The following is a 24,418-nucleotide window of genomic DNA, read 5'->3' as shown; positions in this document are numbered from 1 at the left end:
CAGAATTCAAACCCAAATCCATCATATGGAAGCCTGCTCTCCTAATACCAGGCTATGCTGCCATGATGAGGCAGGGGGTGGCTGGGAGACAGATACAAAGAGGAGAGAAGGGAGGTGAGACAGACCCATAGGGAACAGAGTGGAGGAACAGGCCGAAGGAATGGGAGACTCAGTCTCAGCTTAATGGGTCAAACCCAGGACACAGGTGTATGGTTTTGTCTCCTATAAAACTCCCACCATACCTGTCATGACTTGTTCACCGCCTGCCTCCCCACCAGCCTGGAGCAGCCATGTACTGTTTGGTGTCACAACTCAAGAGCAGTGATTGACTAAAGATTAGAGGGCTTGGGAAGCAGGGCTGATGGAGACTGGAGGATGAATGGACACTTAGGACAGAAAGAGAAAGACAGGGCTGGGATGGAGAATGATATTTGAGCTGCCTAAGGAGGCTGGCCAGGGGGCCAAGCAGGGCACCTGTGAAGGGCTTGGGTCATAGGAAATCTCCTAAGAGGGAAGTGGGAGGATGCCTACTGCATGCCAAGGGCTGTGCTTGCTCTCTACACACATTTATCTTATTTAATCCTCATAATGTTTCTATGAGATGGGTATTATATTCGCTTTCAGAAGAGAAAACTGAGGCTCAGAGAAATAACCTAATACATACATGATTAAGAAGTGAAGCCAGACTTTGAACCCAAACCTGACTCCAAAGTGTGTGCTTTTCTCTTTATTCCTTGCTACCGCTCTGTGCTCATGTGTGGTGAGGAAAGGAGGAAGGAGAAGTTCCGACAGCTAAGATGAAAACGGCGTATTGAAGGACAGAGGCAGACTTGGGGCACAGGGGAAAGAAAAGGTGTGAGTTTGCAGTGTGGACAGAGCCGCAGTGTTGAGAGCAGGAAATCATCAGTGTGGGAAGGATGAGTCACCAATGAGAATGCAGAGGGCAAGGTGAGGGATGAGGGGAAAATAAGTATGATGGCAGTTAATCAGTGAGGGTGTGTTTCTGCTCCTGTTACTGGCTGCAAAGTGCGAGTCTCTCTGGCTTGAGATATCATTCGTATGTAAAGTGGATCTTTATGAGTAAGGTTCTCTGTGGCCTATAGATGCGTATGATTAATTAGTACTTTTCAGAATTTTGAATGGATTAAGATGTCACATGCTCTTTCTGCTGCTGCTGCTAAGTCGCTTCAGTCGTGTCTGACTCTGTGCAACCCCATAGACGGCAGCCCACCAGGCTCCCCCGTCCCTGGGATTCTCCAGGCAAGAACACTGGAGTGGGTTGCCATTTCCTTCTCCAATTCATGAAAGTGAAAAGTGAAAGTGAAGTCGCTCAGTCATGTCCGACTCTTCAAGACCCCACGGACTGCAGCCTACCAGGCTCCTTCGCCCATGGGATTTTCCATTTTTATAGTCCCCCATAAATCCCACCATTTCTTTCCCCCTCATAACTGCTATATTACCTGCCTAACCACTGAAGGCATTTGAGTTTGGAACCCTGTCATTTCGAAGAGGTGAGCATTCAGATGGAAATTCAGAGGAAAGAGACTTTTCCAAGGTCTCACAATAATTGGCAAAGTCAAAACATAAAATCCAGTCCTACTGACATCAAGCCCCATAATGCCTGTGGACAATAGGCAGAGCTATTGTCCAAGTGTACAGAAGAGATCTGTGGAAGTGAGATCAGAGAGGTGGTGAGCAAATCCAGAAAGCTGTATTAAGATACTGGCAGCTGTGAATAAACACTTTGAAGTGGGCTGAAAGAATAAGCCAGTGGTCCAAGTCTGAACTTTTAAGAACTAGCTTTATTTATTAAACCAAATCAGGATGCTCTGCTCACGTTGTTCATCTATCCACCTCCCCTCCACTCACGTCAATACTGCATACCTCATTCTGACCACAAGGCGTCACTCTTGTTTTTACCATTGTTTCATAGATCATTTTCCAGATAGCACTGGGGCTTGACAATAACAGGAGATGTGAGAGTGGGAACACTGTCTTAAGCTCTGGGCAGATAACTATATCCAGGTGCGTTTAGGAAGGGACGTTGGAGGGAGTGGGGGTCAAGAAGGCTAGGTTAGCAGATGCGGTGAGAATGGAAGGACAGTGTTTCAAATGCCATCAGAGTCTCTCCACGTAAAAAGCTTTGCCCTTCTCATTTAGTTCTTGCTGGTACTGCTGATGCTCCTTTTCAAACAGCTGGTGCAGGGCAGCTTGACGGACCTGGTAGGGTGGGCAGAAGAGTGTGATATTTTCCTTGTTTACTTGCCTTCCTCATTCTTTCTCCCTGGTTGCTTTCCTATCCCATTTTCTCTTGGATCTGGAATTACCTATGGCTTAAAATTAAGCAGGAGCATAAAGACTAAACTTTGGAGGGGAAGCTAACCCATTTTTTCTTCTGTGGGTGTGCAGACCCACATCTTTTCTGAGAATACACCAAAAACCACAAACTTTTCTAGGGACCTGGGATACAAAGATGGTGACATGACAGCACCTGGGGACTCCAGGGAGAGAGGTTCCCAGAGGCAGATGCTAGGCGCTAAAACTAGGCACAGTTTTACCAAGGTGAGAGGAGTAAAGACACCTGCTTTGGGACTCTGCAGCTGGATACAAAGAATTGGTGAAAAGGAGCTTTGGTTTCAGGGTTAGAGTTACTGCTCTGGTGTAATGGCAGAGACCAGGAGCTTGGGAATCCCAGTGGGAAAAGGAATAGTGCAGTAGAGGATGAAACTTCTGGCCACTAGAACTCACCATCAGCAACTGCTTGTTGGCCAGTGCCAACTCCTGTACCATGGTGTCCTGCATCCTTAGGATAGCATATGGGTTTCTCCTCTGGCTTAATGTTATCTGCCACAGACAGTGTGTGTGTGAATTTCGCCACCTGTTCCAGGCACAAAGGTAGGGGTTGAATAGGTTAGAGTTAAGAGGAGAGACAGAACCCTGTCAAAGGAGGCTCTTCATCAAAACTTCTGTACCATTGTCAGAGAAGACTGCAAACTCCTTGAAAAGGTGACTAGTACTGGCTTAGCTTCTCCAGGAAAGAACACTGGAGTGGGTTGCCATTCCCTTCTCCAGGGGATCTTCCCAACCCAGGGATCCAACCTGGGTCTCCTGTATTGTAGGCGGATTCTTTACCGTCTGAGCCACCAGGGAAACCTTGATTTAGAACCTAGCATATATTAATAGGAAGTCTATCATTCAATCACCATAATAACCATGTGTCATAGGTATCAGTTTTTGCATTACACAAACAAGGAAACGTAGTTCAGGTGAGTTGCCCAAGGTCACCTGATGGCAGACCTGGGTATCAAATCCAATCTAAAGACTGATTCCTTCCATCATACCAGTGATACTCTATCTTGGCTAGACATTCTGGAATCATTTGTTAAGGTTTTCTAATACACAACATGATTATACACATGTGATACACACCCATATCCTCTGTTCAGATAATCTTGTTGACATTTCTTTAAAAAAATCAAGTATTTTTTACAGATGACTGAAAAATACATACAGGAATATATATTAAATGAAAGCTGGAAGCATCATTCTTCTGCCCCAGTTCATCTCAACAAAGTTATCAGTTTCTTGTGCATCTTTATAGAAAAATTTTCTATCATGTATCAGCAAGTATAACTTTTTTATTTTTAACATGAAATCATACATTTACATAAGCAGTATTACGTAACAACTTGGACTTTTCACATCAGCATAGAGATTTGCTTCATTCTGTTTAAAGGCTGCCAAGTACTTTTATAACATAATTTCACCAGTTACATGTTATTTCTAGCTTTTTTACTTGTATAAACAATATTGTCACGAATACTCGTGTGTGTGCATTCTATTGCTTTTGTAGGTATGTGTATAAGGTATTCCTAGAAGTCGAGTTGCCAGTTCAATGGATCTATGAATTTAAAATTTTGATAGGTTTTATAAAAAAGGCTGCATCAATCTTGACTCCCATGAAAACTATATGCATTCTTTTTATGTCACTCCTAGCCTACCTCTGGGTATAACCTATGAAACCTTAAAAAACAGGCTTATCCTATCTAATCTTAGGCCATTTTAGTCAGAATCTTCTTCTGGGTTAAGGCTTTAAAAAAAAATCTTTTGCCACATCATGCAGCACACGGAATCTTAGTTCCCCACCCACTCCCGCACCCACTGCATTGGCAGCGAGCAATCTTAACCACTGGACCACTGGGGAAGTCCTAAGACCTTTGTTTTTTTAAAAACACTCCCCAGGTGATAAGAGATATACAGCTTAATCTTTTGAATTTTCTTATTCATTCATTCAATCAACACCTACTGCATACCTACCACATGGTTGGTGAGTGTGGTACCAGACAACAAATATTTGCATTTTCCTTAAAAAGTAAAAAAACAAAAACTTGCTCCAATTTTCCTTCAGAGAATGGGAAGCAAGGAAACAAGGGCTGCTGTTTGCCTGCTTCACACCTATTTGCCTTTTTGAGGAGCCCCTAACAAGATGAAGTGGATATCAGGAGGGCAGGAGAGTGAACATGTCAAGCTGAAGCGTAAGGGAAAGGACAGAAGCAGAGATTACCTGTGCACCATCTTCTTAAGTTCCAGGGCCCTTTGAAAATGCTGCAAGAAAAGGGAGTTCTGTTATCTGCCTTGATCTCCAGTACCTCACCCTCAGTGCCCTAACATGGTGGGAGACAAAGACCTTTCTTTTCGGAGAGAGGGGAGTAGCCAACTTCCTAGGGCAGGTGTGGAGAAAGTCCTATTCATGCAAGGGTTAGTATGCAACGAATATTTGAATACCTACTACGTGCCAGTCTCCCACCCCTGCTGCTACCCTTCAATTACACCAAGGGCCTCTCTCAAGAACTGTCAATTTCTGATAAATTCATCTGGAAACCTTATCCAGGGGAAACTCATCCAAAGCAGCCTTCTCCAACTCTGCGTACCTCTTCTACTTTTCCAATCTTTTCCATGGACATGTCTACAGACTTGCTTGATGTAGTCTTTAGAGACTGAACGAGCTCTCATTTCTGTTTAGTCACCAAGGATTCAGTAGTCATAGCAACATTTACACCTCCAACAATGAGCCTAGGCCTACAAGAGTTGATTGGTCACCTGGCCTGTTGCCCCAGAGACCTGAAGGGAATCCTGGTTCTCCAGCCTTCTATTAGTGACACAGGCACTTTTATGAACAAGGACCTCAGTTGCAACTTTAGGATTTCTTCTTTTGAGATCCCACACGACCCAACTAAGAGTTTGCATACCACAACTCAAGAGTTTGATCAAAGATCCCACATTCTGCAACTAAAACCCGGTGCAGTCAAATACAAAGAAACATTTTTTTAAAACCAGGCTGCATCGGGTCTTAGTTGCAGAATGTGGGATCTTTGATCAAACTGTTGATCGAACTCTAGTTCCCCAACTAGGGGTGGAACCAATATTCACTGCATTGGGAGCACGAAGTCTTAGCCACTGGCCACCAGAGAAGTCCTCACATGTCTGTTTTATTAAAAGACGACTATAGAGGAATAAATCATATGCTTTATTTTTTAATTGTTCATTAAATGGTTTATAAAGTCAGATCAAGATATTGGTCTATTTCTTCACACTATCCCACAAATAAGGAGTGATGAGATTATATCAGATGTTAAAACATTCCTTTTTCAATTTATTCATGACAGTATACAATGAAAGTGGAAGGCAGATCCTTGCATGTTAGAGAAGTTGTGTTAATGTTCCCAGTAACATCCTGGTTTAAGTGGAGCACCAGGGTAAGTTGTTCTAGGTAGCACTCATGGCCTCCACCAATTTCCGCAACATTCTGTATACCATTTCCACCAATCAACTCTTAGATGTCTCAAACCAAATAGCTCCCACTCAACTGTGTACAGAAGACAGGACACCAAGCCCGGTCACCCTTGGGATAATTTATAGTCTGGAAAAGGACAGATGAACCATGATCAAAAAACCAAGTGAGGATTTTTAAGGAAGCTTTGACAGAAATATTAAGAAAAACATCTAATTCAACTCCAGAGAAAAGTGATACCAAGGGAAAATAAAGTCTTAACTGATGTTCTGAAACTGGCCATAAGAGCGGGTGGAAGAATGATCCTCTAGGCATGAAATCTTAAGAGCTCTGAACACAATCAGGGCTTCAGCTGATCCAGAGCTGGGCTGAACCAGATGACCTGAGTGAGGGCCACCCGGCAAGCACACTGCAGTCTGTCTGGCTCCATCAACAGTGAGAGGCCTTCAGCTCCATCAGAGAGTACTCTCCAGTGTGTTATAGTTGTCCTTAAAGCTCTTCAATTCGAGGAAGTGCTTGGCACGTTTACTCTTCTGACTGGAGGGGAGGTATGTCACCTGGATGGTTGTTGGGGAGACTTCGGGAGACTGGGTTAGGTCTTTGGCTGCTGACTGGTGTTGTCGCTGAGAGCTCCCACTTCGTGCTTTGACCCTGAAGAACACAAAGAGGGCTGGTCATGGACAGATAGAGAACTAATGGAAGAAAACAATTCAAGGCTTCTACATCCTATACATGCAATTGTAGCCACAAATGGTCTCTGTCCTATCTTACAAACTAGTTACTAAAATCCCATGTGGTAGCTTAGAAATAGCAGAGAAACCAATTTTCCCAATGAGTCCCTGCCTCTGACTCAACCTCTTCTTCATTCCACTGTGCTTAAAGAAAACTTTTAATTCTGATTCACCTAATGTGTGGATGCCACTAATATACTCCCAGTCCAAAGAGTCCTTTAAAACAACTGACCTCCAAAAAATAATATTGAAATTAACTATTGAATTATCATAAGTTAGGACACTAAATCTGGTTCTTTTACCAACATGTAATTTACTCACATCCCATTAACCCTTTATGGTGGTATCACCCCTTTTGCAGATTAGGAAACTGAGGGTCCATCAAGAAAGTTGCCTGAGGTCACAAAGCTAGTAAGTGACAGAGAGCCGGGATTAAAATCTAAGTTTGTCCGATTTTAGAGCCTATACTCTTCAATATACCCATTGAAATTTTCTAGAAACTAGAGATCTATCTAAGAGACTAAATTTTTAAAAATGTGGTAAAATACATATAAAATTTACCATCTTAACAATTTTTAAATGTTTACTGAAAAAGTTCAGTAGTATTAGGTACATTCACACTGTTGTGCAACCAACATCCAGAATTCTTTTCATCTTGGAAAACAAACTCTCTGCCTATTAAACAACTCCCTATTCCTCCTTCCCTCCAGCCGCTACCACCCACCATTCTCCTTTCTGTCTCTATGAATATGACTACTCTAGGTACCTCACGTAAGTGGAGTCATACAGTATTTTACTTTCAAAGAAACTGAACTTGAACAGGCCTTCTCCGCCCTTTCCAAGTGTTTTCATTAGTTTTCTAAGTGGTTTTTATAGGATATTTTGTCTTTAGAACAAAGTAGTTTTTAAGGATATACAGAAAACAGGACAGACATACCCCTCATCTTTTGAGAATAATAATCAACACAGCAGAAAGCAGATGTGTTATTTTTGTGGCTGGTAAGTAACTCTTTATTCCAGATTGGCTTTCCGCCTTTACTCTTATAATTACATACATGCATAAACAACATATTGAAGCTCTGTTAGTAGGTATTTAAAATGTTCCCAACAAAAAGTCATGAAGTCTCTTCTATAAAACACAGCTAGCTCTTTAGTGATACCTTTTGTTTCAGTCAGGGTTAATAATACTTTAAGTGGTAATAAAATTGGCTGACAATTAATTCTTTTTATCAGACCAAGATACAAAGGAAGACATCTTTGTTTGCTGAAAAACTATTTTATTCCTTTTACTGGTGTAACAGATTACACCAATTCTGACATTTTACTGAGTTGGACCAAAAAATAAAAATAAGAAAAGAGATACAAAAAAGTAGGAGAAACTTCTTTTATTAGCTTGCATCTACTTTCCACCGTAAAGAAACAGCTCTAGGACCTGATTTTGTTCACAGTGCTTTTGAAAGTAATCTAACTGTGAAAACAGCCCAGGACTACTGTATTCTCTAACCAGCTTCCTTTGACATGTTCCCCTCCAAACTCACACTGTGGCCAGCTCACTCAGGGCCTCCTGATAGCGCAGGTACTCACTCAGGCCAAAGACCTGAAGAAAGAGGAAGGAAGAATGAGGATCTCTCAGTCTGGGGCATCCCTTTAGTTCCCTGAAGGAAAACGTGGCCACCCACTGTGGCTTACCCCTGTCCCATAGCGGGCTGTCTCATAGCCATCCAGCAGGGTATCAATAAGGGCCTTGCGCACACCCTTGAAAGGAGTACTAGTGTTTCGAAGATCTAGCAGGTAGGAGCGGAAATTCTTGCCCATTAAGGAATGGGGATGTCGGCCTTCAGCATGAAATGGGATCTCTGTGGAGATAATAGAACAATGATACCCCCTTTCCCATTTGTTTAGTCTTACTAATTAATTTCCCAAACTTAGAAACAGGTACAATGAGTGAATTGGGGGGAAATTTTAAGAGAATTAAGAAGACTAGAGATCTAGAGCTATGTCTGAGTGGTCATACAGTGGTGGCAATATAACTGTTAAATTATACCAATGGTATACAACAGTGTCATTCCTATTTACCCTCCTACCTACCCAGAGTTTAAGATATAAACTATGTTTTGGTAGAGATAGAGCATTTCTGACAACAGTCATATGAAAAAAATGGAAAAAAAATTCAAGAGCATTTTTGACAATGGTCAAATGGAAAAAAAAATCAAGAACCATCTATGTAGGCTTGGTGAAAAAGCAGATGTTGCCTGTCTCCTGTGGAAAAACAAGCAAATTACCACTAGTTCATGAAACTAAAGGTATAGAAAGAACAAAACAAATCCAGACTCTCTGGAGAAAAATAACTTACCTACATCATTTCCTTAAGGCAAAACAGTAACCCAGTACTCTCAAAATTAGCAAACTCCTACCAGTTGGGTAGGTGTAGAAAGGACAAATTCTAACATAAATTGGGTTCCTCCCTCTCTTTCCCGGGTGAGCTCTCAGGATACAGAACAGCTGCTGAGCAGCCCTTACCAGAGGCACGGATAGCATCCAGAGCTTTCATCCTGTATAGGTAGTTGTAGCAATCTGTTGAGAAAGAGACTGGTGTCAGGAATAACCTTCAAAAGATTCTCCAAACTCCAACAAGCTTAAAGTGCTTTCCAATCTAACATATGCCCAGTAACAAGGAACCACAGCTGTTGAGTTTGCCAGCAGCTATGTTTACAACTGAGAAAAGGAATTCAGAATTTGTGAGACCCCTCACTGAAGTACTGTCCAAGAACATGCTACATACTTTGATTTCCCTGGGTTTCCAGCTGTAGCAGTCTTGCATCATCATCTGCGAGAAGCTGAGGTTCATACTTGATATCCTGAACCTTGGACAGTCGGATATCAATCTCCTCTTTTAAGTCCTGTTCATGTGGAGAAAACAATACACAGCCATTTAGCCTGTTCTTTGCTACCCATCAATCTGGAAATGGGGCAAAGCGAGGAACAACTAAGACAACAGAGGCAGAGAAAATGCTCATTTGGCTAATGAAAGCACCAGGTTAAGACTCAAGAATTTAAGAAAGTATGGGACTGGATTTGCTAAGAACCTCTCCAAAACACATATGTCTAAGCTAGATCTTTTAATCTGCTAGAATTCCTTCAAGTTTTATTATTTCTGACTTTTTTTTTTTTCCTGCACCAGGGAGCTGCATGAAGGCTTTTAGGTTCCCTGTTAGGGACTGAACCTACATCCCCTGCAGTGGAAGTGTAGTCTTAACCACTGGACTGCCAGGGAGGTCCCCTCAGTTGGATTTAGAAGAGTCTTGGTTAGCTGTTTTTTCCTGAGCTGGGAAAAAATGGACATCAACTGTAGGTCATAATCTATTCTAAAACCCTAAGATCTGTATGTGGTTTAGAAGTTTGGGAACTATCTCTACCTGGTGGACCACAGGATTTCTAGATGTTTTCTTCTAAGAGCATATTTAATTTTTTAAGTAGGTAATTCAAAAACAAACTAGGGACTCCCCTGGTGGTCCAGTGGCTAGGACTCCAAGCTCCCAATCCAGGGGGCCCAAGTTAGATCCCTGGTCAGGGAACTAGATCCCACATGCTGCAGCAAAATTTGCTGCAGTCAAATTACTAAAAAAAAAAAAAGAAATATATATATATATATATATATATATATATATATATAAACCACTGATAACAGTTTCATATTCATCTTTCTAACTTAAGAGGGCTGCCAGAGTCCCAAGAAGTATTCTAACTGTTTAGAAACTTCCATTGTGAAGTATGTCATACATAGAATACATTTCACATATATGTACACCTTAAATAATTATAAAATTCATTAATATGAACACCTGTATGCACTACTCCCTTTAAGAACTGGGACATGACCAATGGCTTCAAAGCCTTGTGTCCACCCCTGGTCAAATGCAACCTCCAACCTTAATTTCTCAAGTTTTATTTTTCTTTGCTGTTTTATCATGTTACCCTGAAGATGTTTAGCTTTGCCTGGCTTTGAACTTCATACAAATGGAAAAATATTTTGAGTTTCTCTGCAACCTTTTAAAATCTTAAATAAATTTTATTGAGGTTTAATTCAAATGCAATAAAATACATTCATTTTACGTGTCGTTTGATGAATCTTGACAAATGAATACTTTCATTCAACTACCATTCCAATCAAGATACAGAACATTTCCATCATTCCAAAGTTTTTCATCCTCCTCTGCAGTTAAACTCCCCCTCCATGACCCAGGGAACACTGATGTTTTATCTGTTTTAAAATTCTGTACAAATGGAATGGAATCATATGGTATGTACTCTTTTGTAAATGGCTTTCTGGCATTTTTTTCACTCGGCATATTTTTGAGATTCATTCATGTTTGTCATTTATTGTTTCCATTCAAAAATATTTTGGGGATTCATTTGTGTTCATATTCTTATCTTCAGTTTATTTTCATTTCTCATAGTGTTCCAGAACACAAATATGTTTTCAAGTGGAAATTTAGCATAACATATTTTTTAAAAAATTACAAACAATGCTTTATTCTTGTACATGTCTTCTGGTACACATGCAAAAATTAATTTCTCTATGGTAGGAATTGCTGGGCTGTGGATTAGGTACATTTGCAATCTTACTAGACAATACCCCAATATTTTCCAAAGCAGTTTTAATAATTTACACTTGTCACCAGCAACGGCTAAGAATTTAGACAGAATGTTTTAGAGCAAAAGGAATCTTGATCTCATCTAGTCTATAGTTGCCGGGAGAGGGTGGCAGTGGTGGTGTTTCTAAATAGTCAAAGTTTTGACTGACTCATGATATAGTGTAAACTAACCTTGTATGACTGACTCATGATACAGTGTAAACTAACCCTATATCCTTCTTAAGGGAGGCAGTTGGCATTTGGAGAACTGAGAGAATGTGGAAGCACTGTTGAGGTTTCAGGCCACATCTTTGAGGCTTTCCATGAAATATATCAGCAAAGAAAAAGGAGAAGAGAGTTACAACACTATTTAATGAAAGAACACTGCTCTAGGAGTTGACATAATTGTATACCAGCTCTAGCCCTCCCACTAACCTGCTTTTCACTCAACAATGAATTATTAACTATCTACTATATGTAGGCTGTGGCTCTATAGCAGTGAACAAAACTGGCATGGTGCCTACGTTATTAGAGCTTAGGGAAGAGACGGGCATTAAACAAATACACATAAAAGACAATTTGTAGTAAAATGCTATCTGAAACAAAAAAAGACCTAGTTTATAATGAGTCATAAACATTCCTCTTTCTAGGAAATAGTACTTGAGGTAATAGTACTTGAGGTAAGTTCTAAAGATCAAATGAACTAGCTACATGAAAACCAGAGGTTGATCATTCTGCCCCAGTGACAGCACACATAATATAAGAAAACTCAGCGCAGCTGGATCCCAGTGATCAATGGAGAGCCATACAAAAGAAGGTTGGCAGGGGCAACAGGCACCTTTTGCCCAGAAGTGGAAGACAGCAGCAGCAGGATGGGGGTGGCAGGAGGGTATTACGAGTTTTGATTTAGACATGTTAGGTTTGAGATGCCTATCAGACATCTAACTGGAAATGTTAGGTAGGCATTTGGATACACAAGTATGGAACTCAGGGAGGACTGGGATATAAATAAAATTTCAGTAGATTACTTAAAGTGAGGAAAGGTAGGCAGTTATCTTCAGGCGACAGTAGAGACAGACACTACTTGGTTATTCACTTCCTATATGTCCTCAGTTAGTTGCTTCCTTTTCTTAGGTTTCAGTTTGTAACATGAATGATGGAACTAGATGATTTGTGCTGCCCTCATAAATCTAACAGAGAAGGCGATGGCACCCCACTCCAGTCTCTTGCCTGGAAAATCCCATGGGTGGAGGAGCCTGGTAGGCTGCAGTCCATGGGGTCGCTGAGGGTCCTACAGGAGTGAGCGACTTCACTTTCACTTTTCACTTTCAGGCATTGGAGAAGGAAATGGCAACCCGCCAGTGTTCTTGCCAGGAGAATCCCAGGGACGGGGGATCCTGGTGGGCTGCCGTCTATGGGGTCGCACAGAGTCGGACACGACTGATGCGACTTAGCAGCAGCAGCAGCAACATAAATCTAAACAGATTCCCTGGTGGCTCAGACTGTAAAGCCTGCCTGCAATGCAGGATATCTGGGTTCGATTCCTGGGTCGGGAAGATCTCATGGAGAAGGAAATGGCAACCCACTCCAATATTCTTGCCTGAAAAATCTCACGGACAGAGGAGCCTGGCCAGCTACAGTCCATAGGGTCGCAAAGAGTCGGACATGACTGAGTGACTTCATAAATCTAAAGTTTAGCAAAGTTTGCCTCCTCACTGATGCGGGGCTAATTCTAATCACTCTAACTCCATCCCAAATCAAAAACAAAACAAAATCCTCAAACAAACACTGGGTAGCTTAAGTTTAACAGGGAAATATCTTACCACAGAAAGTTTGTAATTTAATTCAATTAAAATTGGAATTTTAATTCAAGTCCTTCATTCTGCAAATGCAGAAACTGAAGTCCCTGGATAAGTTACTAGCTGTGCCACAGCAGTGAGCAGGTAAGCCAGGACTCAAGATGACCTTTATCGCTCAGTGTACTAAAGCAAGCACGTGGGTAACTGGACAAAGAATACGGGAACTGCGTTATTTCGAAAGGCAAAGGAAATCTCATTCTGAGCCTGGAACTCAGGGAGGACTGGGATATAAATAAAATTTCAGTAGATTACTTAAAGTGAGGAAAGGTAGGCAGTTATCTTCAGGCGACAGTAGAGACAGACACTACTGTCTACTACTAACAGATCTGGAGAACCACGCCTATCTCATGTTTTAAGGACCTACCTTGGGGGCATTGTGTCCCACAGGGACATGAGGTCCCCTTCGAGATTTCATTGCAAAGCGCATGATTTGCCTCTTCACAAAAATAAATAGCAGTACAAACACCTGTCCAAAAGGCAGAGAACCTTGAATTAAAAAATTAAACAAATAAAAGGCATGCCTTCAATTCAAATCTCAATTGGGGTTCTCAGGGGTGCTTTGGGATATAAGTTGGGGCAAAGCAAGGCCATTACCAATGGGGTGGGTACAGGTGAGCCTGTGGCGGATACGCGTGGGGGGGTCTGCGTCCCAGGGTTTAGAGGGAGGGTTCTCAGCTGGAGGGGGGAGGGGCGGGGCGGTGCGAGTCGGTGACTTACGCTCCCAGGTACTCCTGGGATAGGAGTCAAAGCCCAGAAAAGTGCAGGTGAGTGGGTGGAGAATGAGGACACGGGGGACTGCTCAAGAGGAGGGTCTCTACTGGGTCTGACGCGACCGCAGGAATGGGGTGGGGGAATCTCCTCACCAGGCTCCCGTAGGCCATCACCAGCACGACATTCACGCCAGACAGCCAGTTACTGCCGGACGCCATGGCCTCCCCACCCCGCGCGGAACTGCTCCGGTTTAACCCGCTGCCCTGCCTCGTCAGCCCGGGCTCCGCTGAGGCAACGGCGCCTGGGTTTCCTGAAACTCCCCGGCCATTTCCTTACGGGGACAGACCAAGGCTGACCGGGCCTGAAAACATGGCGGATGGGGGGGGCTAGGAAAGAAGAACGACGCCTTCCCGCTTCCCCCAAGCACGTGACTCAGGCACGCAAAGACAACCGGGACCGGCGAGTGCTGAGACGCGGAACTACGCCAGTAAGAGGAAGCAGAAGCCCTCTGCTCGTCACGTGGCGGAGGCGGGGCCGCCGCGGAGGAGGCGGGGCACACGCGCGCAGCCGGAACGAGGTGTCTCGTGGCGAGGCGGCACGCGCACGCTTACGTGCGCGTCCCTTTTCGCGTCACGTGCTGGGGGACGCAGGAAGGCAAGTGGGAGGGAGAAGGCGCGAGAGCGAGCGCGAGAGGGAAAAGGGGAGGGGGGAGGAGGGAACCTTATATCACGTGACAGGGGCGGCGCGGCCCGGGGTGTCAGTGTGGAGGAGACTGAGGTAAAGTTGGGAGCGCAGCGGCGTTGGCGGCGGCGGCGGCGGCAGCGGCAGCGCGGCGGGGCCGGGTATTGTCCGCGGCCCCTTTAAATCCGCGTTCCCCCTTTTACCCTCCCTCCTTTCTCCCTTACCCCCGCCGTATACCCCTCCCTCGGTAGGCCCCCCCGCACCGTGTTCCCCACTGTACACCCCCCACCTAGTCGTGCGAGCCCTGGCGCCCCCCCCTCGAGTCGGCCGCTGGAGGTTTTGTTTATGGTTGGGTTCGCGGCCTAGTGGGCCGCGCCAGAGCCGGGGCCTCGATTTGGGAGCGTGGCCGGGGCGGGGCTTGGGGCAGTCGGCGGCGGGGGGGGGGGGGGGGGGGGCCATGCGGCTAGAGCCTGAGACGGGGGAGAACGAGAAAGAGCGCGAGTGAGCGAGGCCTGGGCCCCGCCTGAGGTAGGGCCCTCTCTTTACCCTGGCCGGTTCCTGTGGAGAAGACGAGAAGGCCTCCTCCCTTTCCAACCCTCTGCGGGCCCCCTCTGATCCGGATCCGGCCTGGTTTAGGGGTGGCGGGGAGTGGGGGGAGGGAAGACGATGGGGTGGAGCTGCCCCAAACTCCCCCATGTGGCCCTCGGTTTGGAGTGCGGAGGATTAATTTGTTCCGGGTGGGAGGTAAGGAGGCGATTGGCCCTGTGAGCTCCCGATGTGGTGCTGAGCGGGGTGAGCCTCCCATCCTCCACGCGTGGGCTTGCGTCCCCTCTCCGTTTCCAGCCTCTTTGTCAGCTCCTCTTATTACCCTTTCTTTCTCACCGCCCCAGCTCTTGGAATATATTTTTTTGCTGCTGTCTTTAGCTTCCTGTTGTCCATACTGTTGTTTTGGGTACCCCAAACAATTATGATGTTATCTGGGAAGCTGGGCATGGAAGGCCCCCCATAGGGTATATTACGCCTAAGGGACGTCACTAGAGCAGTGGGGTATTTGATCACTCTTCTCATAATGGAACAGGAATCCCAGATTTCTTCAGACCCTTCACCTTGTGGGCAGTCCTTAAATTGCTTTGCAAACTGATGTCACAAATAGACGGCTCCTTTTCCACTGTTCTTGAAATGTAGCCATCTCTGCTGTAGGATATTGTGAAAGAGAAACACCACAGTAACAGGCCTTTTTTGTTGTTATTGTTATCCTTTTTGCCTTTGACTGTCCCTGATTATTAGATGGTGAAATCGTGTTTTGTTTTGTTTTTTGTCTCCTCCCCATTCACTTCCACCGCCCATTTTCTGCTTTGGGGATGAATATCTGATGTGACTTGCTGGGATGTGATGAGGGTCATTGACAACCCGAATTCCTGGAGAACTAAAACGTTTTGGCCGTGTATAGGTTGATAAAACTGCTTTTGAGATCCTGCAACCATTGTCCTTAAAAAGATTAGACTCTCCCGGTGATTATTTCCGTTGTGAACGGGAAGTCGGAAAGTGTTGCTGGCATGAAAACTGATGATGAAAGACCTTAAAATGTACTGTTTTGATTATGATTTTTAAAGCCCCTTCTTGCCAAAATGTGTCCTAACTGGGAAGTACTCTTTTTTAAATTAGGTTCAAGTTGATGGGGAAGGAGTTGCAGGGGTAATTTCCACAGAGCATCTAGGGGAATTAATTGCTCTTTTAGAAGTAGCAAGCCTTACCCACCCCGTCCAGCTTCAGAGTTTCTGAATTGTTTCTCAAATTAGATTGTAAGCTCCCTGAGGGCAGCAACCAAGTCATATTGCTTTTGTATTTACTAAAATACTGGACACATAGTAGATACTCAATAAATACTTGTTATTTATTTTTTTCTGTAAAATTTCTCTGGCTATTTTTTTAAGTAGCTGGTTTTCAAAAAATGGTCAAGGGCACTCCTGTGTTGAAACCTGTATTCCTGCACTATTCCCTTGTCTCCAATACTTCTCACCTACTTTCATTAAATATTTTTATGCTATATGAAAGAGTACTTAACGAGATTCCTCACCTCTACTGTGATAACTTTGGGTATGTGTCTCTTTACTACTAAAAGGCTACTAATTCTGTGCCCTCCAGTGATCCATCCCAGATCACTTATTTTTGACCTGTTGCTCAGTGTTGCTACTACATAGGTGGTAAAATTTTGTTAGTCACACATTTCAAAGCACTTATAAGAGAGAAATGGAAGTTAATAGAATGATCAGGAGGTTCCCCTCCTCCCCTTTCCTAAGTAATTAATGTGGGTTTTGAAATGACTAATGTATTTGGGCTGACAGGTACTGTACATGCAATTGTTCTTACAGGTAGTCATGAAATTCTACTTAACAACTCATGCTCACAAATGGAAACACAGGTGGAGTAGAACACAATCTATATTTTTTAAGTTCTAGGAGAGGCTACTCCCATGGTTAGAATCTTCATCTTTGAGCCAATTACAATAATGCCTATAGTCTTCCTCTAGGTATTTTCTTTTCTTTTTTTTTTTTCTGTTTGCTTTGAATCTAGGTACTTGGTTGAACAACACTTGATTTTTTGTAAGTTTTAAAACTTGACAATAATGGCAGCCTGGGAAAATGGACTTCTGTGTATCAAATAATCCTGTACTATCTAGACAGATTTACAGGCCTTTTTGTGCACCTGTGTAGGGAGAAGAGGTAATGGTTGAAAATTAGCCCCAAAGTTTCCTTAAAAATCTTTCTTGGTGATAGGGAATGTAGAACTCTTAATTCTTAATGACTGCATCAAACAATAAAGACCTATGTGACACATTGACCCAATTGGGTGAAGGATTTATCCACAGGGAAGTTAGCTTTCTTTGTGACCCAAGAAATAGGTGAAATTCACTCTCAATAGTTCATGCTTGCATATTTCCTTAGAAACCCAACCTACCTGTCCCTCAAATCTGGCAGTCTTCTGGGCAGCCTAGAATTACCCTATGTGAAGTTTTATTAATGAAAAATAATATAGAGCAGAAAAGTATAAACTTGTCCTCTTTGGAATGGAATAAAACATGCAGAGTAACCTCCTTTTGAGCAATCCATAATATGAATGTTTTCTTTGTTTGCTAAATACAGCAACTGAGATTGCATTATAAAACAAAGTATGAATGAAGGCAACAAATTCAGTAGAATCTTTGCTTGTTGAAAGTGTTGTAACAAAAACTGATCTGGTTTTGGGAAGGCCCTGTGTGTTCCTTGTCTCTTTAAAGACTCAACAAAGTCATCTTGCTGGCAATAATGTCTCAAGTTTAAAATGATTTCCCAGAAGGACTTTCTTCCAAATAAAACTTTGTGCCAAATGCTTTTGATTTGGGACAAATTTGGGATTCTCTGTATATTAAGGTGAGTGGTGGAGGGTAATTGCCATTCTGGTTTCTTGGAACTTCGGACTTAGGAAACCAACATAAGCAGCCACAAAAGCAGGGTGCTGAAATTATTATCCAAGGAACTGAGATTGTGAGCAGTCACTGGGGCTAATACATGCCTTGTGGAAAGTTGTGGGAGCCCCTGCACCATACTGAGGGACAGAAACTTGAGGGAGAAAGGCTAGACTTGAGCTTGTCCTTTCCCAAATGACGGAGGACACATGCAGCTTATGTTTAAAAGGTTGTAAGACAGGTAAAGCTGTTTTCAAAGGTAGGTTGAATACAGCGTTTTAAATTGTTTTTATTTGAAGTATAGGCTGATCCCCTTCCTGGAAGGCTTTTGTTTCCAGGCTTTGCTGATTATCTTTCCTTCTGTCAGAGGGACTTTATATTTTCACTTATGGGATGACTTGATTCTTAACATTGTTTTGCTAACTATCAAAATAGCAAAACTTAACAAAGCCTGCTTATAAGGGACTGTAACCAAATTGTGCGCATAACTTTAAAATAAGCAAACATCACTTAACACATGTTTTATACATTTATTGTTGTGCAAAAATGGATTAGTACCCTAAAGAATTCATCAGACTATAAATGTCTCAAGAACAGGTGCATGTTGGTTTCTTTGAAGAAATGATAGTGGTGAAGGTGCTGATGAAAAAGGTTGAAAACATTTTACCTGCATTTAACATCTAAACTTTTTTTCCTTCCTTTTTTTTTTTTTTTTTTAAATCTTTCAGTATTCTACCTTGTAAATACTGTTTGTATATACTGTAAATGATGACGTCGGTGGGCACTAACCGAGCCCGGGGAAACTGGGAACCACCTCAAAACCAAAACCAGACACAGCACAAGCAGCGGCCCCAGGTAAAGAACCCAAGGGCTATGGATCCATGGGGGAGCCTTGAGGTTGATACTGGTTTACATCTAGTACAGCAACATTCTGTGCTTTGGGTTATTAGTTTGGGTTCTTTATTCTTATTTTCTTATCCTTTCCTCTTTTCACTTGGGGCCTAATAACTGTTAATGACATGCTGTGATGCAATGTGCTTATTTTTATTGTTAATTTACTGCATTATGAGGCTTGGAAAGAATGGGTCCTGTGCTTTGTATCTCTAAGATAGCAGTTTCCTTTATTCATCTGGGTTGTTTCAGCAATATATTTCTCATTTCCTAGAATTTCCACTTTGACATCTCTTTAGCCAGTCTTTGTCTTGCCACCTTTTCCTTTCCTTTGCTCTTGTTTTCCCTAACTGGCCTTTTATTTTCCTGTCTCGTCTCATTGAGGCCTAATCTGATTTTTCCTTTCCCATGAGGAGTTAGCGTCTTTACTATGTTCCTTTAAGATTAACAAATGAAACACTACAGAGTATTGCACAGTTGTAAAGAGTAAATTAACCTGGGTGCTGAGGTTTATGAGGTTTTGTTTTTTTTTTTTAATTGAATTTAGATATATTTTTTAATAACCAGTTCGGTATTTGTTGGCACCTAATATGAATGAATCAGTTATATTTGGTTATGGTCAGATAAATATGTCAGATTAGAACTTTCTCTTATCCATTTTTCTTTTACTTCTCTTTCCAGGTGAATTTCTAGCAGAATTCTAGTATTTATCTCAGCTGGGGCTAAAATCTCTGACATCTTACAAGCATACATTGGATTCTTGGAGGATATGCTCAGTGTATCCTCAGACTAAACCTTATGCTATTCTCATCCCTAGGGAATAAGAGAGTGACGGTGATCATTGCAGGAACAGGGTTTTCACATGACTTTGCAAATACATGAAATTGAATTAAGGCACAGATGTTTCAAAGTGGTGTTTGATCCCAAAATGAGTCTCTTTAACTGTGAACATAAAAGCTCCGTGCTTTTTTGGAGAAAGTAGTGTGAAATACTGACAGCTTAACTCTGTGTTGTTGTTTTGTTCATTTAAGCATCTTACGTGGTGGAAAGAGCCTAATGGCTATATAGTCCATGGGGTCACAAAGAGTCAGACACGACTGAGCAACTGAAGTGAAGTGGTGGAAATGTTTTATTACTTGGTCATGTATAACAGGGAGAAGGAAATTGGGGTGGGAGATGGTGCATACTGATTGTTGTTGTTCAGTTGCTAAGTTGTGTCAGACTTCGTTTGCAACCCCATGGACTGTAGCCCACCAGGCTCCTCTGTCCATGGGATTTCCCAGGCAAGAATACTGGAGTGGGTTGCCATTTCCTTTTCCAGGGGATCTTCCCAACCCAGGAATTGAACCCGAGTCTCCTACTTGGCAGGTGGATTCTTTGCCGCTGAGCCACCTGGGAAGCCCAGTTGACTGTGTTGGTCCCTCTCATTTCTCTAAACTGTTGTCTCTTGATCTTGCTTTTTAGGCCACTGCAGAACAAATTCGACTTGCACAGATGATTTCGGACCATAATGATGCTGACTTTGAGGAAAAGGTGAAACAAGTGAGTGTATTTTTGATTTGTCTTAAGTTGTGGGAAAAAACATAAAGATTAAAGCGCAGTTAATAGGATTGATGCCTACCGGGATACTTTCCACTTTAGGTATTAAAAGAATTTTGACCTGAAATATAATAGGTTAAGCCAATACATGAGTGCTTTTATTGTCTGATTTACTGTGCCCCTTTGGACAGATACCATGTTCAAAGAGATTTTATCTTAATTTTAAACTCGTTATTGAATGACTTTATTAGTACTGTTGTATAGCAACATTGAGCATTTGTGGTATCTAGGAAATATGGAGAGTCATGGTATACTGAAGCCTGTGTGTTTCTGCATTTGATTCTCTATTAGATACTTTATTGTTCTATTGTTTTATAAATACTTTTGCCCCATCCTTAATCACAGGTGTTAGTATTTTGCTTTTGGAGCTGGAATGTCAAAATTCTGCATGTTTTGCTTTTTTAAACCTAATTCTTTCAGATTCAGCTGTGTCTTCTCCCTTTCCTTCATCTATTTTCCTTTTGTGGGGAGTGCAAGCTTGTTCATAATGGTTGTTGATCTTTCTCTTTCAGCTGATTGATATCACAGGCAAGAACCAGGATGAATGTGTCATTGCTTTGCATGACTGCAATGGAGATGTCAACAGAGCCATCAATGTACTGCTGGAAGGAAACCCAGATACGGTAGAGTGCTAATAAAGTGTTCCAAAAAGTGGGTCCCTGGTTGAAAGGCTAGTAAATTCCAAAAATAGCAAGTGGGGTCAACTTAAAGCATACTCTCTTATTCTCCAAATAAAGCAAGGAAGTGTCTTTATATTTGCTGGAGGTTGCAAACACTTAAAATTTTGTGCAATAAATAGGAGAAACAGATAAAATCAGTTTCTTTTAGTTGGCCTGGCATAATTGTTGATTCTAGGCTAATGACTACTTTCAAGACTTGGTTAGTCTTGAGTAAAGAGTTGCTGCTAAATAGCCTTAGTTACTAATAGATTTATTGCTGTTGAACAAAGCCACAGCCCTTCCTGGATTCTGATTTCAGAACAGTCCCACCAATATTAGCTTTACATTTCACAATACCTTTTTTTTTTTCACAATACCTTTTTATCATGTGAACTTATTTTTGTTGAAGTAGCAGAGAAAGAAATCTTTTTAAAAAATAATTTATTTTGTTCATGAATTTTTGGCTGCTCTGGGTCTTTGTTACTGTTCTCAGGCTTTCTCTAGTTGCGGAGAGGAGCTGTTTTTCATTGAGCTGTGCAGGCTTCTCACTGTGGTGGCTTCTCTTGTTGCAGAGCACAGGCTCTAGGCACACGGGCTTTAGTAGTTGCAGCGTTTGGGCTCGGTAGTTGTGGCTCGAAGGCTTAATTGCTCCGATGCATTTGGGATCTTTCCAGACCAGGGATCCAACTCATGTCCCGTGCATTGACATATGGGTTCCTAACCACTGGATGACCAGGGAAGCCTGAGAAACAAACTTTACAGCTTGTTGACCATTCCTGGAGATGGTAGGGGATATTGGAGGAACTCTTGCCCTGGAATTTAGAGTTGATTTCACCTTTTCCTTTCCACTTAATGAGAATGCTGTGTTTTGTTACTGTCTTACTATTGTATCAGATTGTTATGTCCCTTAAGAATAGGATTGTGCCTTACTAAATAATCTTTGGGGTGTTCTGCAGTGTTTAGTAGAGACCTTTATTATTAGTTTTTTAAATGAGCAGTGTATCATTTGAAGTCGTTTTCATTTTGTTGATCTTACTCAGGGGATTTTTGGTTGAGATTGAAAACCAGATTTCATCCTTAGATTAACTGATTGATGTTACAGTGTTAATTTACCTGATTGTTGGAGGTTTGTCAGTTTCTTTGAGACAATGGAAAATAACAGTGAAAACTGTTTTTAGTCATTGAATTTAGATTTGTAGATTTTTTTTCTTTAAAAGTGTGGTCCTAGATTAGGTTTTACAATTATTGCTTTTGTTTGAAAATTACTACCTGAATAATCAGATAGCAGTTTTGGTTCATTTTGAGTTTACTCTGGAGTAATTGCCTCAAGATTTTTCAGGGAGTAGGAAGGAGAGGAAGTAGGACTACTTATGCTTTCTAAAAGTGTTTTTTTTTTGAGACGTCGCTGGAAGTTCAGTGGTTAAGACTCCAGGCTCCCAATGCGCTGGCCGTGGGTCTGATCCCTAGTCGGGGGATAAGGTCCTGCATGCTGCATAGTGTGGCAGAAAAAAAAATGTGGAAAAATTTTATTTTGCACAAGTCACATTTTGTTTCACCTTCTAGTACTAGAAGTCTGACCTTCTTCCACAGTATTAAAAAAATAAGCTAGAGAATGTAGGTTTATGCCCCAAATAAACCAGCAACTAGTGAAACCAGTGGGAATCAGTCAGCTGCCAGGAATGTTGCATGTATTTGGGTGGATGAGATCATATCAGAAAACTAGCAGTGCCTTTGGGCAAAGCATAATAATTCTTTTTATGTATAGAACCCATCTGGTGCCAGCAGCTGATAAATAACCAGAGAGAAGCCAAAAGGTGACAGGTTTCTGAAACCTTCCAGGTTTTGATACAGATTAGCACAAACTCTTAAGGACTAACTGTTTTGAGTCTCATTTCCAGAGTTCCTGATGGCAGGTTTAGGTATGAGGTTACTATAATTTATGAATTAAAGCTACTATGAGCATAAAGTGACCTACAACTTAATGTGGAATCAGGGTGGGTTGGAAGAATAGGCAACATGCTACTGCTAGGTCCTAGGTGAAGAAGTGAAGTGAAGTCGCTCAGTTGTGTCCGACTCTTTGCGACCCCATGGACAGTAGCCTATCAGGCTCCATCGTCCATGGGATTTTCCAGGCAAGAGTACTGGAGTGGGCTGCCATTTCCTTCTCCAGGGGATCTTCCCAACCCAGGGATCAAACCTGGGTCTCCTGCATTGCAGACAGATGCTTTACCGTCTGAGCCAGGTGCTAGGTGGATGCTTAATATTTTTTTTGGCCAAGCTGTGTGGCTTGCAAGGTCTTAGTTTCCTGACCAGGGATTGAACCTGTGTCCCCTGTATTTTAAGGCAAATTGTTAGCCACTGGACCACCAGGGAAGTTCCTTTAATACGGTTACGTATTTAGTTATTTATTTTTATTTGGTCATGCTGGGTCTTCAGTGCTGCTTGAGGGTTTTTCTCTAGTTGGGGCAAGTGCAGACGGCTCTTTTGGTGCATGGGCTTCTCATTGCGGTGGCTTCTCTTGTTGCAGAGCACAGGCTCTAGGCACACAAACTTCAGTAGTTGCAGTGTGTTGGCTTAGTTGCTCCGTGGCATCCTGTAGTATAGTTTTAAATTTACTTGTTTTGAACTTAAAGATGTTTAAATTGTGGTGAAATACAGTAGAGGAAATTCACTAATTTAACCATTTTAAGTAAACAATTCTTTGTCACTAAGGACAGTCAGTGCTGGACAGCCATTCTTGTTGTGTAATCACCAAGTTGTATCTGACTCTTCTGCAACCCCCTGGACCGTAGCCCGCCAGCTTCCTCCATCCATGGGATTTCCCAGGCAAGAATACTGGAGTGGACTGCCTTGACCTCCTCCAGGAGGTCTTCCTGATCCAAGGATCCAAACTGTGTCTGCTGCTGGGCAGCAGACTCTGCCACCGAGCCTCCTGGGAGGCCCTGTGCAACCATTCCCACTGCCCTTTGCAGAACTGGTCCATTTCCCAGTGAGAAACCGTGTCCATAGAACAATTAACTCTCCATGCCCCACTCCCAGCTCAGGTAACACCTTCTGTTTGTGGTATCCCATATAAGGTATTGCCTATTCTTGGTACCTCATATAAGTGGAATCAAATATTTGTCCTTTTGTGTTTCATTTAGCAAAATATTTTTAAGGTTTATCTGTATTGTGATTTGTGTCAGAATTTTAGTCCTTTGGAAGACTGAGTAATAGTCTGTTGTGTGTTTATAGCACATTTTGTTTATCCACTTATCATTGGCAAACACTTCAGATTATTTGGAAATGTAGACATCAGAGTACTTTGATTTCCTAAATTCTTCAGCATGTTTTCCTAAAAGGATACTGTTTTATATGACAATATTATTGTTAGCCCTGAGAAAATTAATAGTAATTTCATATTGCTATTCCATTTTT

The 24,418-nt window shown here is 42.3% G+C and overlaps 3 protein-coding genes across 32 annotated transcripts in view; 1 reads left to right on the top strand and 2 right to left on the bottom strand.

Annotated features, from left to right (window-relative positions):
* Nucleotides 1-1,782: 1,782 nt before the first annotated feature.
* Nucleotides 1,783-5,327, bottom strand: CFAP141 (cilia and flagella associated protein 141). Its single transcript, XM_006044175.3, has 4 exons — nt 4,932-5,327; nt 4,565-4,605; nt 2,749-2,878; nt 1,783-2,220 (listed from the first exon to the last, which is right to left on the bottom strand). The coding sequence occupies exons 1-4, from the start codon at nt 4,962-4,964 to the stop codon at nt 2,119-2,121; spliced, it is 306 nt and encodes a 101-aa protein (XP_006044237.1). The 5' UTR covers nt 4,965-5,327; the 3' UTR covers nt 1,783-2,118.
* Nucleotides 5,328-5,512: 185 nt separating this feature from the next.
* Nucleotides 5,513-14,117, bottom strand: C6H1orf43 (chromosome 6 C1orf43 homolog). Of its 2 annotated transcripts, XM_006044195.3 has the most exons (7): nt 13,879-14,113; nt 13,380-13,481; nt 9,305-9,422; nt 9,043-9,096; nt 8,212-8,378; nt 8,061-8,119; nt 5,513-6,442 (listed from the first exon to the last, which is right to left on the bottom strand). In XM_006044195.3, exons 1-7 carry the CDS (start codon nt 13,942-13,944, stop codon nt 6,247-6,249), a joined length of 762 nt encoding a protein of 253 aa, XP_006044257.1. In that variant the 5' UTR covers nt 13,945-14,113; the 3' UTR covers nt 5,513-6,246. The 2 variants fall into 2 exon arrangements, with proteins under 2 accessions (XP_006044257.1, XP_025143562.1); XM_025287777.2 differs by lacking the exon at nt 8,061-8,119 and having other exon boundaries at nt 13,879-14,117.
* UBAP2L (ubiquitin associated protein 2 like) overlaps nt 13,756-24,418 on the top strand; it is a 47,435-nt gene continuing 36,772 nt past the window's right edge. For 23 of the 29 annotated variants that reach the window (XM_025287771.2, XM_044944320.1, XM_044944321.1 and 20 more), the window contains exons 1-4: nt 14,427-14,568; nt 18,581-18,707; nt 20,208-20,285; nt 20,855-20,965. In XM_025287771.2, coding sequence (XP_025143556.1) covers nt 18,618-18,707; nt 20,208-20,285; nt 20,855-20,965 — 279 coding nt within the window. In that variant the 5' untranslated portion in view covers nt 14,427-14,568; nt 18,581-18,617. Of the gene's footprint in view, nt 13,780-14,183; nt 14,569-14,842; nt 14,936-18,580; nt 18,708-20,207; nt 20,286-20,854; nt 20,966-24,418 lie in introns of those variants that run through there. The other 6 variants (XM_025287758.2, XM_006044176.3, XM_006044178.3 and 3 more) reach the window with 5 other exon arrangements.

Source organism: Bubalus bubalis, chromosome 6, assembly GCF_019923935.1.
Source record: "Bubalus bubalis isolate 160015118507 breed Murrah chromosome 6, NDDB_SH_1, whole genome shotgun sequence".
In the NCBI taxonomy this organism is placed as follows: Eukaryota; Metazoa; Chordata; class Mammalia; order Artiodactyla; family Bovidae; genus Bubalus; species Bubalus bubalis.
Note: the sequence above shows the minus strand (reverse complement) of the source record. Positions and strands in the feature narration are given on the sequence as shown.